Source organism: Drosophila mojavensis, unplaced genomic scaffold, assembly GCF_018153725.1.
Source record: "Drosophila mojavensis isolate 15081-1352.22 unplaced genomic scaffold, ASM1815372v1 contig_80, whole genome shotgun sequence".
In the NCBI taxonomy this organism is placed as follows: domain Eukaryota; kingdom Metazoa; phylum Arthropoda; class Insecta; order Diptera; family Drosophilidae; genus Drosophila; species Drosophila mojavensis.
The window spans coordinates 870,273-885,788 of NW_025318906.1; the positions used below are offsets into that span (position 1 = coordinate 870,273).

General features: G+C 43.2%; 3 protein-coding genes across 6 annotated transcripts; all 3 read left to right on the forward strand.

The window, feature by feature from the left end:
* Positions 1–218: 218 nt before the first annotated feature.
* LOC6578301 (mesoderm induction early response protein 1) lies at positions 219–2,664 on the forward strand. Its single transcript, XM_002004180.4, has 3 exons — positions 219–931; positions 1,004–1,608; positions 2,054–2,664. Exons 1-3 carry the CDS (start codon positions 319–321, stop codon positions 2,489–2,491), a joined length of 1,656 nt encoding a protein of 551 aa, XP_002004216.1. The 5' UTR covers positions 219–318; the 3' UTR covers positions 2,492–2,664.
* Positions 2,665–3,405: 741 nt separating this feature from the next.
* On the forward strand, positions 3,406–6,429 carry LOC6578302. Of its 3 annotated transcripts, XM_044010632.1 has the most exons (4): positions 3,406–3,683; positions 3,752–3,919; positions 4,048–4,549; positions 5,321–6,429. In XM_044010632.1, the coding sequence occupies exons 3-4, from the start codon at positions 4,324–4,326 to the stop codon at positions 6,121–6,123; spliced, it is 1,029 nt and encodes a 342-aa protein (XP_043866567.1). In that variant the 5' UTR covers positions 3,406–3,683; positions 3,752–3,919; positions 4,048–4,323; the 3' UTR covers positions 6,124–6,429. The 3 variants fall into 3 exon arrangements, with proteins under 3 accessions (XP_043866567.1, XP_002004217.1, XP_032586465.1); XM_002004181.4 differs by having other exon boundaries at positions 3,406–3,919; positions 4,262–4,549; XM_032730574.2 differs by lacking the exons at positions 3,406–3,683; positions 3,752–3,919 and having other exon boundaries at positions 3,945–4,549.
* An 839-nt stretch (positions 6,430–7,268) lies between these two features.
* Positions 7,269–14,702, forward strand: LOC6578303 (protein wech). Of its 2 annotated transcripts, none has more exons than XM_044010620.1 (5): positions 7,269–7,515; positions 11,011–11,365; positions 11,653–13,549; positions 13,620–13,772; positions 13,872–14,702. In XM_044010620.1, the coding sequence occupies exons 2-5, from the start codon at positions 11,100–11,102 to the stop codon at positions 14,040–14,042; spliced, it is 2,487 nt and encodes an 828-aa protein (XP_043866555.1). In that variant the 5' UTR covers positions 7,269–7,515; positions 11,011–11,099; the 3' UTR covers positions 14,043–14,702. The 2 variants fall into 2 exon arrangements, with proteins under 2 accessions (XP_043866555.1, XP_032586462.1); XM_032730571.2 differs by lacking the exon at positions 7,269–7,515 and adding an exon at positions 8,319–8,421.
* Positions 14,703–15,516: the final 814 nt, after the last annotated feature.

Below are 15,516 nucleotides of genomic sequence, written 5' to 3' on the forward strand. Positions count from 1 at the left end.
CATCTCAGGAATAAAAATAAAATCATTTTTAAATTATTTTATATTGCTGACTCATAATAAGCATAGGCAACATATCGTATCTTAGTAGTTTCATTTAGTTAATTTACTATTTGAGTGGACATCAGTACCAAATGAGCAATCTAGTAGCCGATATTCTAGCTGCCAATTTGACAACCAATTACACAACCGAGTAAATATCGCATATCATAATGTTGAATAACATTGTTGAAAAATGTTAGTTGTGTTTTTTTAAGGTGCCCACAATTGGCATTTGAGTAACAACCTCAGAAGAGGAGCAAACAAACTTTATTCTCTGCAATGGCGGGACGCGAACTAACAGTAACACCGACAAAACGTGAGCGACGCAAGTCCCCAGCCATGGCCAGTTGCAGCAGCGGCTGCAGTACCTCACAACAACCGCCACCGCCGCCGCCTCCAATGTCACCATCCTCATCTGTGGCAGACACAACATTCGAGCCAACAGTCGATATGATGGTGAATGATTTCGATGATGAAGCCACCTTAAACGAGGAGGAAGCGCTTGCAGATTTGGAGGCGCACAATGTGGAGGACGAGATAGCGACGTTGCGTGCAGAGAGCGAAATGCCCATCGAACTGTTGCTGGCCAAATATGGCAACATGGATGGAACTGCCCTAGGGCGACCCTGCAGCAGCAGCAGCAGCGGCGGCGGCAGTGGCTCCACCTCAAGCAGAGGGCGACGACGTGCGCCCAAAAGGCCGCTGGAGGATGCCGAGCAGGAGCAAGAGCAGCCGGCAGAGCCAAACCAGGCAGAGCCGGCAAGTCCCATGCAATGCCATGAGGGCGCTTTGGACCTGGAAGACCTGCCTCCAGAACTAGCGAAAAGGTCTCATCGTTCGCATTTGCTCGATCTATATCCAGAGCAACAAGCCTTGGACGAGTTGGAAAGTTGTACGTGAAGAGAAGCAGTGCAGGGCAAGGCTTTTATAGCATCTGTACTAATATTCTCCAAATTATTTTTAGTTACTCCGTTGGAAACGTTGCTGGAGCAAGCCGAGGACGAGGATCAGGAGGACGATAGCGACACGGATTCGGATGATACTAAAAAGATGATAATGATTGGTCCCGATTACCAAGCTGATATACCTGAGGGACTCGCACTATATGTCGCCGATGTATTGCCTTATGAGAATGAGGATCAATTAATTTGGGCGCCCAGCCAGGTGAGCGAGCGGGACGTCGAGGAATATCTAGCTAAGATACAGGAGACGCGTGCCGGCGAGGAGGACGTGGTAGCCGAAGGGACAGAACGAAACGATCTGGAAGAGATAGCACCGCTAGCTCTTAATCCTACAGTGGATGCTGCCGTAGCTGCAGACCCTGTGCCTTCTCCAGCTCCTATCGCTCAGGCTATCTCCGATGGAGAAACCGTGGTCAAGGACAACGAGCAAGCTCTGCATCTCCTCGTGCAATGTGGCTATGATTTCAAGGAGGCCCTGCGTCGGAAACGCATGAATGTTCTGCCTCTCAGCGACACGATGAGCAGCTGGTCGGAGGAGGAGTGCCAGAAGTTCGAGGAGGGCATCCAAAAGTTTGGCAAGGATTTCTATCAGATAAGGCAAAACCAGGTAAAGCTCGAGGACAGTAAACACAGTGGTTAACAGGCATACGAATAGGGCGATAGAGAACTTTAAGAGACGAGTAGAATGAACTATTACAAATGTATTTGTAGCCTAAAAATTCCTTCTACATAGTTGAAAAGTTTTATTAAGTGTTGTATCCAAAGTATATATAATCTATGTGTAGCTTATTTAAATATCGAGGTTTTATAATTAGGGCTCTAAGATAGTCGATATAATTTTAAGGTTTCGGGCATATATAAAAATAAGGCTCATATCATAAATCAGCTCCAAGTTAAGCATAAGTAGTAAATAAAACGAACTGAAGAAAAAAGCGTGAAAAATTTTCCAAATTCAATTCATGTGGATAACAGCGTAATCGATTACTGATAGGAATTTTCCATTTGAAATTTGTACACTTGACGAATGATGAATCCTATGTGTGTCCTTTCAGGTTCGCACGCGTACAATGCGCGAACTGGTTCAATTTTACTACCAGTGGAAGAAGAGTGAGCGCCGGGATCAGACCTTTGCACTTAACGATACTATTGATCACATGGATGTGTTCATAAACGAAGGTGGCAATGGGAATGGAACCGGGAATGGAAACGGCAGTTGCTCATCTCTAGCGAGCAGCGGCAGTAGCAGCAATGGTCACAGCAATGGCAATGCTGCTGTGGACGAAAAGGATGCAGCCATGATAGCAGTGGCAGTGGGAGCAGTAGGAACAACGACGCCAGCAGCGGGCGTCAATAAAAAATCTACAACGAAAAATTATTCCATTATGACTGGCGGCAGTACGGCAGCTTTGACCACTCGCAAGCATGGCATCTCTATCGCACTCGAAGAGGACGATATGGAGCAGGAGAATGGAGTGGAAAGCTTAAGTTAAGGTCAAACGATGGGAAATTACGGGGTGGGCAAATTGGGAGCAGAGCATTTGAGCCAAATGCGCAGGCGCTTGAGACTCAACGATTGCTGCTGCTGCGAATAGGATGTGGCATTACTATTAAGAAAATCAAACATTCATTATAAAAATACATTATCTCTTTAAATATTTGTATGTATATATGTATCTGTATAAAGAGAAAAATATATATATGTATGTATACATGTCAAAGAAATAACAAAAACTACCTCTCACAAAATATTAATCTTTTTTCTTCTGTGCTGTATCATATTAATGCAGAAAAATGTATAAAAATATGTGCATACATATGTATGAATGTATGCAAAGGCCATGCACCCATACATACATACATAACTCTCTATGTGTACATCTTGCGACGTATGTGAGTTTAGAAAACGTAAGAAACTCGCATTTTTCGCCGTGAATAGCTGAGGCAACGCTTAACAGATTGTCTAGTTTCGTCTTTATGTATGCCGTAAGAGCTAATCAGAATTTATATTTTCCTTATAGAGCTAAAACAAGATTTTACAGCTGTTCGTTCGAACTCCTTCAACTGCTGCAAGGATCAAATGTCAAGCTCAGCGGCAGATAAAATAAACACGCAGACAATTCTCATATTCGCCTTTGCTTGCAATTTCGCACACACACAAGCTCAAGCGACCGCACGTACACTCGAGTCTCAAGCATAGAGAACCAAATGGGAGATAGCAGTAAAACAAAAACAGGGCCAGGCCCAGACGAGCGAAGATCGTGCAAAACGAAGTTTTCTGTTGGGTCTTGTATTTCTACTGGTATCGATGCTACACATGACACTCACACACATGTATGTACACATACATACGTATGTGTCTAGTATGTACATACAACATACACATATGGAGAGGCGTACACATTTACGTGTGTATCAGCTCCTCTGTTCGTTTTTACGTTGACTTCACTGGCGTAGCGTGAACATTTTACGTTCAGGTTCGCTCCATGCCACACAGCTCCAGCTCAGCTAGCCAGCCAGCCAGGCAGTCGACCGTAGTGAGCGAAAAAATCCAGTTTTGTTTAAAAATAAACAAAGCGCAACAACTGCGCACGCTACAATCCTCAGCTTGCAGCATATTCGTGTGTTGGCGAGAAAGAGTGAGTGCGAAAGAATTAAGCTAGGATACGGTTGGAGATTCTAGCTGTAAGAATAAAAAAATTCGGCTGTTAATCAGCTAAGACTAGCTGCTGATTACGTTTGTATTTCTATAGTCGGCCAGCTGGTCAACAACAACAGCGCATTTGCAATTCGTTACGGCCGAGGCAAAGTTAACAACCGTAAAGCGTAAAGAGGAGACAGCAAAGAAACAGCCGTCAAGCGGGCAGCGGAAGCTTTACATCCGGATAGTAGACGTTGTCGACGAAACAGCGCGTCGGCCGGTGAGTTCTTCTTCTTCTTCGGTTTAAAGCAAAGCCTGTCTGCTTTGAGCCCTGCCTACGCGCTGGCTCCCTCTCTGCCTCTCTCTCGCTCTCACTCAACAACTGTCTCTCACACTCGCTCACTCTAGACTGCTTGTACATACACACATATCTGTTGATCGTTCGCTTTGCGTTGCGCCTTCGCCTTCGCCGCAGCCAAAAGGCACGTAAACTGGTTGCGTCGTCGTCGTCTGCGCCGTTGCCCGTACGCCGTTTGTCGTGGTCGGTGTGGCGTGCCCGTAGTTTTTCTTTTCTTTATACATTTTTGTTGTCTGTTTTGTGTGTTTGGCTGCGCTCTTTTAGTCTTGGTGTAGCGCTTGAGCCGCGCGAGTCGGACCTTTACACGGATCAAGCAAGCATCAGCCATGGAGCTGGCTTACAGCAATGCGTCATCGGCTTCCACTTCGCCACCCTCCGTTGGCGCCTTCGGCTTCACTAACACTGCCAAACTGCCCATCGAAACAGTGAAGCGGCTCATTGCCGCCGTCTCCCGCCGTCCCATCCTCTGGATGCGCACCAACGCGAATGGCCAAAAGCGCAGCGATATTACGCCCATTTGGTTCGACGTCGGAAAGGATGTCAATTTGCCAGGTAAGTTGAACAGCCCACGTTTTTCGTTTTCGGCCAGGTAACAAGCGAAGCTAACTCTCTGATTGCAAAAGGCGTATAAGCAACATGTTCAGCCCGTACATATGGATGTGTGCTACTGTGTGTGTGTGTGTGTATGGCATGCGGTTTCCGTGTGTTTGAATACGTACGTATGCATATGTGTGAACATGTTTGTTTCTACAGTGCGCATTCGGTAAGGCGAATCAAAAGATGGGAAAGTAAGCTAGGCCTTAACATAGTAATTGACAGTGTGAACTCAATAAAATGAACGCATGCTAATTCTAAAGGGTGTTAGTGAATGATAGCTGTAGTCAAAAATGAGTAAAGTAAATATGATACGAACGAGTTCGCGTCACACATTCAAGTTTTACAACGCATTTCAGTTTATTCTATCGTTTAACTTAACAAGGGTACACTGTACTTACAATACATATGTATATGCATAAGTTTTTACATTTCATTTAGCCAACTGGTGTTTACTTAGCAAGTACACACTGTATATATGTATGAACTTAATTTTGCGGTTCTCGACTGCTTTACCATACGAGTGCACACTGTACGTATTATTAAAAGATACTGTATTGCTGTTTTTAAAGCAGTGTTCTTTTTTAGCGATCGCACACTGTACATAGGCATTATATTGCTTTTGCGGTTTAGTTGTCAATCAGACATCTGTGTTCCATGCACCGATGGCAATCGATTCATTATCCTCTTGTTCACCTTCCCTTCTTCTTTTCCGTCTTTCACCTGCAGCCGACGTATGCCGTGTGAAGTGGGGTCACCTGCGCGATAATTTCCGTAAGGTGTACATACGTAACAACCTGTCCAATGAGTCGCCCTCGTCGTGGCGCTTCTACAACGATATGCGCTTCATGGAGCATGCCGTGCATGAGAATATCATGAGGCAGGCGCGAACGCGGGGATCCAGTTCCAGTTCCAAGAAGCATCCGCCCATACACTGGACAGAGAACAATAATCACATCCTGGACGACAGCAGTCGCAATAAATATGATGAACCCATTGTGGCCACCGAGCCGATATGTGAGCTCAGCGATAGCTACGATTCGGAGTTGCATCAGCCGAGCTTCTCGGACATCAGCTCCTTTTTCGAGGAGGAGCAGCATCAGCAGCGGGACTGCAAGCGTGTGAAACTGGAGGATGTGCAGAGCAGCAAAGGCGAGGAGCTGAATGATGATGATTTCGATGAGGATGCTGCATCGGAGACCGAGGAGGAGCAGCGACCTGACCCCAGCGTCTTCACCATCGAAGTGCTCGACGATGAGGATGAGGACGTGCAGCAATCCAAGGAGAAGCCGACCGTCGTCAAGACCGAGGAGGACCAAAAGCCAGCAGCTCTACAGGATTTACCCTTCAAGTACATCAGCATGGATGCTGCGACCAATACAGAGCCCAATGGACAGGATATCCAGGACGATGCGGATCGCATGTTCCTGCTTAGCCTGATGCCCTTCCTGCAGAGATTGGATGAGCGGCGCAAGCTGCGGGTGCGACAGAAGCTGCAAAATGTTTTAATTGAAGAACTTGAGTTTGGCTGATTGTGCTAGCCCTACGCTATGCGAGGGTAGTTTGAGAACTTCAATAGTATTAAAGATTATGTTATTTATATTGTAGACTTTATATAAATAAGTGTATTCATAATATATTGTATAAATATGATGTTATCTCAGAAACTTTCAAACTACCCTCGCATAGAAGTACATTATACACTAAATTGTACATTTTAAGCTTAGCTTACAGTATTAAATTATGCGACTGAAACACCCATTACATAGAATGTAACCAGGAAGACGAATCTAATAAATGACTGCAGTAAACACTCAAGCAGAGCTAATGTAACTACAGTAAACTCGTTACAAATAGTTTAGTACTGTCAGTTCGCTATATCAAGTCTTTACCGTAGCTAACAAGCTTGGGCGGTACGTTTTAGCGAGCTCTCACTGTACATAGTTATGTGACTGTGTGCTACACGAATCGTGTAATTAGTGTTGTAAAGGACGCTTGGACCGCTTACCTGCAACGGGTGGGCTGTGCACCTGCGCACCTTTACCTGAACCGGTCTGTCCGTCCGTCTGTCTGTCTCAATAAATTCCATGAAGCCGCCGTTGGGGCAACGTTTTCGATGGCATTTTCTCGGCCAGCGAGCACAAAATTTTTGTCAGTGCAAAAGGCACACAGAGAGATGAAAACAAGTTCCTTAAGGGTGTTGTTTCTAGCGACGACACAACAACAACAGCAGCGACTGAGCTGCAGCAACAACAAACGAAGCGCAAGAAGCAGCAGCAGCAACAACAAATGCGCGCCACCACCGGCCATATTTTCGCGCCACCGCCACATGCGCCGTTAATGTGCTCGCTCTCTCCCTCTCTTTAACGTTGGCTCTCTTTGTGTGTCACCACAAAAAACCGAGACCAAGGCGACGCTTTGATGCGCTATAAATACGAATATGCTGAGAGCCAATAGGACATGTTGCTTAGATAGAGGAATGCTGTTCGAATTTATACTGACAACTCATCATAGGCAGTAGGGTAGTGTTAGCAAACACGTAACATACGCATATGTTAGCCAACACTAACAGCTGCACTGGCAAAGTACATGCGGTTGTGTCATATGCTGTCACTCATGTAGTGTGCCATAACAAAAAATAACAAGCCAAAGGGGCAGCAGCAACGTTGTCGTGCATCCAGTTTCATGTTTAAATGCGTGCGTGAAGGTTGAATATATCGAGAGTGCGAAATACAAAAAGGAGCCCTGGTCCCCCAGCGTAGCAAAACCCCCGAGAAGTGGGTCAAAATTATACGGAAACACTACATGAAAACAACAAACGCAGCAAACATGAATTAAAACCATTGAAACCGTAAAGTAACATACGCACAACCGCGCGCATACCTATTTTAAGCACGCACAACGCTGTTAAAATATAAAGAAAAGTATGTTTATAATTTAGAAATTACCGAAAAAAGTGCATGTTTTAATTTCGATTAGCCAGGGCAGGGCGCATTGCATTTCTTTGCGCGCCGCATAAGTGAAAATAAATAGAAGATAAAACACAGACGCGCACACACTCTCGCGCACATAATTGTAAAATGTGCGCGTGCATGTGAAACAATACATACATACAAACGCATAAGTATACCCAATGCGATAGGCGGCAGACAGACAGAGAGCGAGAGAGAGTGAGTAAGCGAGAGTGGACGTGAGCGCCAGTGAGAGAGCAGCGGCTGCACGGCAAAAACCCAAAGAGTGAAATTTTTGGAGCACGCGCGAACGCAAACAACAGAATCAGAAAAAAAGAAGAAAAACTGAGTGAGATACATTTGGGTTTATATTATTTTTTGTTTAGCTACATAGATGATGAGCAAGCGCAGCAACAACAAACAACAACAACATAGCAGAGAAGAAGCAACACTCACGCACACACACTATTACACGCACACACAGTCGCATTTGTATATGTATATGTAGAAGGGCAGGCATGATTATTATGTTGTGTTTTTAGTCGAATGTATCTTTTAGTCGGGCAAAGGAATACACGAATGTCGGGAGTCGAAACGTATTACGCATGAGATCTCACGGTCTTACATACCCATCAAAGAATCTCGCATGAAGAAAATATTTAAAAAAAAAAAAGAAACTCCATAAGACGTAAATCAATAAATTTTATGCGCAAAATATAAGTACAAGTAAATCATATATTTATGTGTGTGTGAAAAGAATAAGAAAAAAAAAAAAAAAAAAAAAAACAAAAACAAAACTAAACGGTAAAGTTTAAAATCAGCAGCAAAACAAAAACAACAACGATATTTTCAGCGGCTTGCATGAAGCAGCTAAAAAAGGTGTGTAGTAAATATAAAAAAATAAAAAACAAAAGTTAACGGAAAAACAAAAACAGTGATGGGGCTTAAAGCGCAGGGAAACCGTTGTAAAATATTCCTTTGGAAGCAAACAAGATAATAAAAACAGAGGTTTTTTAAAATCCAATACACTCACCGTAATTATTAATTGATTGACAGTAACATTTAAAATTTTTTCAATAGTACATTGAGATTTTCTTCTTTTTTTTGCCGTTTGTATGTATTGCTCACACACACATACATGTACATCTACCCACCTAGAAATTTGTATAAATACAACCCTCATCCCTTGCCGTTTTTGCGTCTTGCACGTAGTCCACACACACACGCATATACAGACTGTTTCTATGTGTGTGTAAGTGTGTATACAAATGCAAAAGGACTTTAACTTCTTGCTTCATGTTGTTGTTGCTGTTTTTTCTACATCGTGTTTGAGACACGGCGACTGTTTCGATGGAAATGTTCCAAGGGTGACAAGGGTAGTTTCTGCACAGAGTATTTTGTCTACACGGCCCAAAAATCTAGAAGTGCATCATTTTGTAAGGCCTTGCATACATACATATATACACACATACGCGCACACATACAAGTTTTCATTGCTGCCACAGAGTAGAAGAGAGTGAAGGAGTGAGAAAAAGAGCAGGGCAGAAAGGTAGATAGCGCGAGAGAGTGAGAGGGACAGAGAGAGAATGAGAGTGGGCTAGGGAGGGTGAGTTAATTGGAGCTGTTTCGGCGCAAAAGATTTTTTTTTTGTTTTGATTCCAGACTATTCTATGATTCTTAAGAGATTCTTAAATAGATTGATAATTCGTTTAAGTTAAACTTATTATTGGGGAAAAATATTCCAAAACTATTATTGCTACTATTACTGTTTAATATTTATTATTATATTTATTTTATATTATATATATTTGTAAAGTGAATTGAACTAGTTCAGTTTAGCTCATTGGCTCTTCCACTGTTGCTCATTATTATTTAACTGTTTCAAGCTAATTCCGAAGTCTTTCCACACCTCATTTTGTCAATTCTTTTTAGTCAGCATTCACTGTATCAAATGTATTTTATTCTTCAGATGTATTTAGTTTAGATCCTTCGATTCGGCTCATTTCTTTCTAGCCAATCTTTACTGTAGTAACTCCTTTATTGAATTAACTCTCAAAGGCAAAAGTTAACTGCAAAACAAGTTCTAACATAATTATTTCTTCCAGTGTAATCTCCATCTGTCGCTGCGTTTTCTTGTTGTTTCGCTTCTTTCTCTTGTTGTTGCTGAATTTTCTGTTATTATTGTTGTTGTTGTTGTAAGAGGGGATGAAAGTCGGTCGGTCGTCCGCCCGTCCGTCTGTATTTTGGGCGTTTTGTCGCTCCATCTTGAAGATGGCAACGAGCACAACAACCAGTTTGTTTTTTTTTACTGGATTCGAAGTTAACACGGGAATCGGGTAGAAATCGTGGCTTTAGGGTGTGGGGCCTTTGGGGGTGGTTTTAGCGTTATCTAGAAAGTCCTATAAATAGAAAATGTTTTTGGTGCGTAGTTTTTGGCCTTTTATTTGTTTTGTTTTGGAAATTGTTTGTGGGTCACAGAACCCTTCTGCAAGTACAGCCAGAGTCGAAGGGTGTTGCATTTACACTAGCTAACAAGAGAATTGCAATTTGTTGTTTACTAATGTTTGGGAATTGGGTATCTTGTTTGAATAACTTTTATAATACTTTAACTGTACCATTTACATCGCATTCTTCTGTTTCGATTTCGAAACTTTCATTAATTAAATGTAATGAATTTTGTTGTATTCACATTTACATTTTCCAAAAACTTGGTTCCTTGGTCATCTAAATATTTTCATTTATAGAATTTGATTAAAAGGTGCCATACTTTATCATTACATTCAATTAATTCGAATTCGAGTTCGAAAACTTCCTTTCACTGGTTACGGATTTCTAGTTCTGGCTTATGTCCGCCATTTTGTATACTTAAACGGAATCAGTGTCATAAATTGGGAAAATGCGTGCCAAATTCCAGGATGCCGCCAAGGCTATAAACTGGAAAACCATTTCATTTTTCTTCTTCTTGCTTTTGACCTGCTGCCTTAAGACTCTTCCTGAGCTGTGAGCCGTGAGCCTGTGCCTTGTTGTGCAGCTGCTCATGCGGGTCGCTTGCATTTTCCTGAGGGATCAAGTAACAATGGCCCAAGCCAAAGACGATTTCCCGCTACCTAAGACGCACACACACACACATGCAAGCAGCTGCACTCACGCATTGGGTGCTTGTGCGAGAGAGAGAGGGAGAGAGCGAGAGGTAGAGGTAGAGCTGAGTCCTGCTCATTTGGACTACTTAATGACAGGACATTGCCTATCCTCAACTAGTTAGCTGCCTACACGGCGTCTGTGAACCTCGCCTTCGCCTCGCGGTTAATTTTCCAATTTTTGGCGCGTTCCAAACGCAAATCAAAGAAGCGCAATTCAAATAAAATTAATAAAATAGAATAAAGCTGTTGTTATACTAACAACTGTTATATTGACAACTGTTATACGCATCTGTTATACTCAACTGCGTCTCCGTCTGTCTCCATTTAGCTTGAGAGTGTCTCGTTGACTGCCAAGGGCCACGCCTACAACGCTGTTGCCACTTATCGTAACGTGATCTCAATACTGAACAAAATCTTATGATGGAACTCTTGTCAAACAATACGGTTCCACAACAAATGGCCAACAGCAATGCGCCAAGCGCGGTCGCCGCCGTCGGAGGCGGCAGTGGCTCTGGCGCTCCCAATGCCGGCGTCGGCGTCAACGGCGGCAGCGGTAGCGGCAGCGGCAGCATCAGCAGCAATGCCAGCAACTCATCGGAACGACTGCTTGCCGGCATACTGGAATCATTTCCCGCCTGGGATCTCAATGTGGGACTCATGCCCAATGTGGGCGCAGCCAATGGGTAAGTGAATCATAGCGACTTGAACCAGTTCCACTCCAGATGAGCTAAACTTCTTCAAATTCATTAAGAAACTTTGAATTCTCACGAACCTTAACTTTAAACTTTAGTTCAGAGCTTCACGTTCTCTAGTTCATTTAAATAAAATATTCGATTGCAGTTCGATATATTAATGTTATTTATCGAATTTTGAATTTGAATAGGAAGTTGAATGTGATTTGGAATTGGAGTTTTATTTATTTATTTTGAAGGTTTGGACTAATCGAATCTTTCTCTCTCTTTATCTTTAGTTCGCCGCCTCGCACAGATTTCTTTATCAATAACTTCTTGGGCGGCCTGGACACACATGGGGATCATTTTGGAATTGGGCCGATCGGAAGTGGCGCCTCGCGTCACTCGAAGATGTCCCCGGAGTCGTCAAACAACTCGAGCATCAGCTGTGGCTGGTGCGAGGTGAGCGCCTCGATCCGTTGCTTGGAGTGCAACGAATTCATGTGCAACGACTGCTTGCGCGAGCATCGCAATAGTCCATTATCCTCGAATCACTCGATCGTCTCGCTGCCGACGCCGATTGGCGCCTCCCCAACTGGCGGCAGCTCGTCGAATGTCCAAACGCCATCGAGCAGCAACTACATATGTGATATACACAATGAGATGCTGCGCTACGTCTGCGACTACTGTCGCAAGTTGGTTTGCCAATTTTGCACGCTGCACGAGCACAAGGAGCACAGCTATGCCTCGATACAGAACTTCATGATCGGGTCCAAGGAGAAGCTGGAAGGCGCCATCGAGAGCAGTCAGGTGGGCACGCGCTGCATCAAGAGCAGCATCGACAAGGCGCTCGCTTTCATACGCCTCATCGAGCGCAATTGCAGCGAGCTGAGCGATAACATCCGGAAAGCATTTCGACAGTTCATCATTGCCATCGAAGATCGCGAGCGATTCCTCTTGGACTTTGTGGAGAAGCTGCGCCAGCGTCGTCTGGCCATTCTGCATGATCAGATGGCGGGCCTGAAGTCAGCTCTAGCTGGTCTCTCGGAGACATCGGACATGCTTAGCAAGGTGGCCGAAAATGCGTGTAGCATGGACCAAATCGAGCTGGCCATGAAGCTGACCAATGGCCAGCGACAGATGGAGCAGTTCGCGGGCATCTACAAGGACTTGCAGCCCAAGCAGGAGGTGTTTGCCTTTGCGCCGCCCGACTACAGTCTGCTGCAGGACATACGCACACAGGGCGGCGTTATCCTAGTCGACGACAAGAACATGCCCATCGTCTCGAGCAGCAATGGCATTGTGGCAAGCGCCGCACCAGCTGCGGCTCCAGCTGCGGCCAACATTGATATGGCCTTTGGCCTGACCAACTTGGCCAGCAATGGAGCCCTGAACGTGGCCTCGACCACTGTGCGTCGTCCCTTGCTCCGCGACAACAGCTTCCGCATACCCTCGCCGATCATGCAGCCGGCTAGAGTGGGCAGCTCCTGTGGCATGTCCAGCGCCGCTTTGGACTGGGAATTGAACGGATTGCGCAGCTCGCCGGGTCTGCACTTCAGTGCACCGCGCACCACGCAGGCCATACCGGGCTGCATGGATCTGGTCAAGGTGCGCAATTCGAACGCGCTCTCACTCTCCTTTGCCACCGAGGGCCATGAGGACGGCCAGGTGAGTCGTCCTTGGGGCCTGTGTGTGGACAAAATGGGGCATGTGCTCGTCTCGGACAGACGCAACAATCGTGTTCAGGTCTTCAATCCGGATGGCTCGCTCAAGTTCAAGTTCGGACGCAAAGGTGTTGGCAACGGTGAATTCGATTTGCCTGCCGGCATCTGCGTCGATGTGGACAATCGCATCATCGTCGTCGACAAGGATAATCATCGTGTGCAAATCTTCACAGCCAGCGGCGTCTTCTTGCTCAAGTTTGGCAGCTATGGCAAAGAGTATGGACAGTTCCAATATCCATGGGATGTGGCTGTGAACTCGAGACGCCAAATTGTAGTCACCGACTCCAGGAATCATCGCATACAGCAGTTCGATTCCGAGGGACGCTTCATACGGCAAATAGTGTTCGATAATCACGGGCAGACGAAGGGCATTGCCTCGCCGCGAGGCGTTTGCTACACGCCCACGGGAAACATAATCGTATCCGATTTCGATAATCATTGTCTATATCTTATCGATCCGGATATTAATGATGTAAGAACTGAGATGAATTTCTCCTGAATTCTGAACTCAGATATATATATATTTGTCTCTTTCTCTTTAGATTTTGTCTGTGAAAGGACATGAGGGCTCTGGCTTTCATGAGTTCAATCGCCCCTCGGGTCTTTGTTGCGATGACGAGGGTCGCATTATAGTCGCCGATTCCAAGAATCAACGCATACTCGTCTTCAATCAAAATCTAGACTTTATGTGGGATGTAAGTCAGGAATCTAATACATGCTCTCCCTCCCTCCCCTCTCTCCATAGCTCTTTGTAAACATAACTAATATCATCTCTCTCTCCCTCTTTTACTTAGATTGAAGTGCGTCCTTCTATCAATCCCTTAATGCCACCCACATTGGATGAAAAGGATCGCACCTGCGATGTGGCTTTAATGCCAGACGGACGCATAGTCTTTCTCATCGAGCTATCGCCAGACTCCAAGGAAGGGTCTAACCCTTACAAGCGGTTTGTGCACGTATTCTAAAACCTAGTTTATCAAAAACAATGCAAAACTGTTCAAACGATAAACTATAAAAATTACTAACAAAAAACTTGACTTTAACGACACAGACGACGTTAGTTTTTTTTTTTTGTTTTTTAGACCATTTACAAATCCAAAAAAGAAAAAAAACATGAACAAAAACTAAAATATTGAAACACAAAAGAAATGGCATTAAAATTAGTAAACATTTTTTTAGCTTAAGTGCTACAACGATTACCTCGATAAAGCTTAAGAGTTATTAAAAAAATTTGGTAATTTAAATAATAATTAAATACATATATATTTAGCGAATATACCAGATAAAAAAAAAAAAAAAAAAAAAAATTAAAGCAAAATACCAACAAAAGAAATTAGAATGAGAAAATGTGCATAAAGTAGATTTTTTTTAGGCTAGCGAGAAACTAGAACAAACAGAGCGCGAGGGAGAGAGAGAGTGAGGAAAATAGGAAGAGTGAAAACTAAGAGAAGAGAGAAAAGAAGAAAAAGGAGAAAGGAAAATGTAAGACGAAAGAGAGAAGAGAAAGGGATTGAGTAAGATAAGGAGAAGAGTAAAGGAAGAAGTAAGAGAGGAAGAATGCTAGCAAATGCAAAGAGGAGCACTACAGAAAGGCAGAATAAAACACCATACAAAGAGAAGAGAGATAGAGATTAGCTCTCTATATGCAAGTCAAGAACACAAACGTTGTAGATGAATAAAACTATAATTAACAGTTAGTTAGGCTGAGTTGCTGAAACAGTTATCTAACTAAGTTAAAAAGCAAGACACACGAGGAATAAATACCGAGCGCGCGCGTGAGAGAGAGAGAGAGAGAGAGATGCTCGAATATGTCCTTTGTTAAGTTCTCTCTATATAGATGCATAGTTTTTTGTTTCCTGACGAGTTACTCAATAATTAGTTGTTTTTTTTTTTAACCAACTTATTGTTTAGTTCTATTTGATTTGATTTTAATTGTGTCTCGGAATATATATCATATATATATTCTGTGTTTTACAGATATTTGTTTATATTACAAATAATTTTCTTATAATTGAGACTGAGTAAAAGTGAGAAGAAAGTATGAAAAAAGAAACTTTTGTAAAAGGTATAAAAAATCGATAACGATAATATGATAGCGATATATATGTGTATATGTAAATATATATATATATATGTATAGAGAAGATATAATTGTAAACCCGCTGACTTTATTTGGTTGAACTCTTAAACGAAGACTGATTAAAAACAAAAAACGGCAATTGTAAAGCCAATTGAAACACCTTTTAAGGTGAGGCCAAAAAACAAACAAAAACTATAACTAAAACTAAAACTAAAACTATGACAACAAACAAATATAATTGCAATGACATTTGATAAACGTAACGTAACTTAAAACATAGTTTAACATGAAGATATATATATGTATATACATATACATATACCGATATACGATATACTATATATTCATATATGTCTGTA

Bases quoted from the DNA above. Each gene is read 5' to 3' on its own strand.
- LOC6578301 (XM_002004180.4), top strand. From the start codon at position 319: ATGGCGGGACGCGAACTAACAGTAACACCGACAAAACGTGAGCGACGC. The intron at 932-1,003 runs GTACGTGAAGAG...AATTATTTTTAG, and splicing joins CTTGGACGAGTTGGAAAGTT to TTACTCCGTTGGAAACGTTG. The intron at 1,609-2,053 runs GTAAAGCTCGAG...GTGTCCTTTCAG, and splicing joins ATCAGATAAGGCAAAACCAG to GTTCGCACGCGTACAATGCG.
- LOC6578302 (XM_002004181.4), top strand. From the start codon at position 4,324: ATGGAGCTGGCTTACAGCAATGCGTCATCGGCTTCCACTTCGCCACCC. The intron at 4,550-5,320 runs GTAAGTTGAACA...TTTCACCTGCAG, and splicing joins AAAGGATGTCAATTTGCCAG to CCGACGTATGCCGTGTGAAG.
- LOC6578303 (XM_044010620.1), top strand. From the start codon at position 11,100: ATGATGGAACTCTTGTCAAACAATACGGTTCCACAACAAATGGCCAAC. The intron at 13,550-13,619 runs GTAAGAACTGAG...CTTTCTCTTTAG, and splicing joins TCGATCCGGATATTAATGAT to ATTTTGTCTGTGAAAGGACA. The intron at 13,773-13,871 runs GTAAGTCAGGAA...TCTTTTACTTAG, and splicing joins ATCTAGACTTTATGTGGGAT to ATTGAAGTGCGTCCTTCTAT.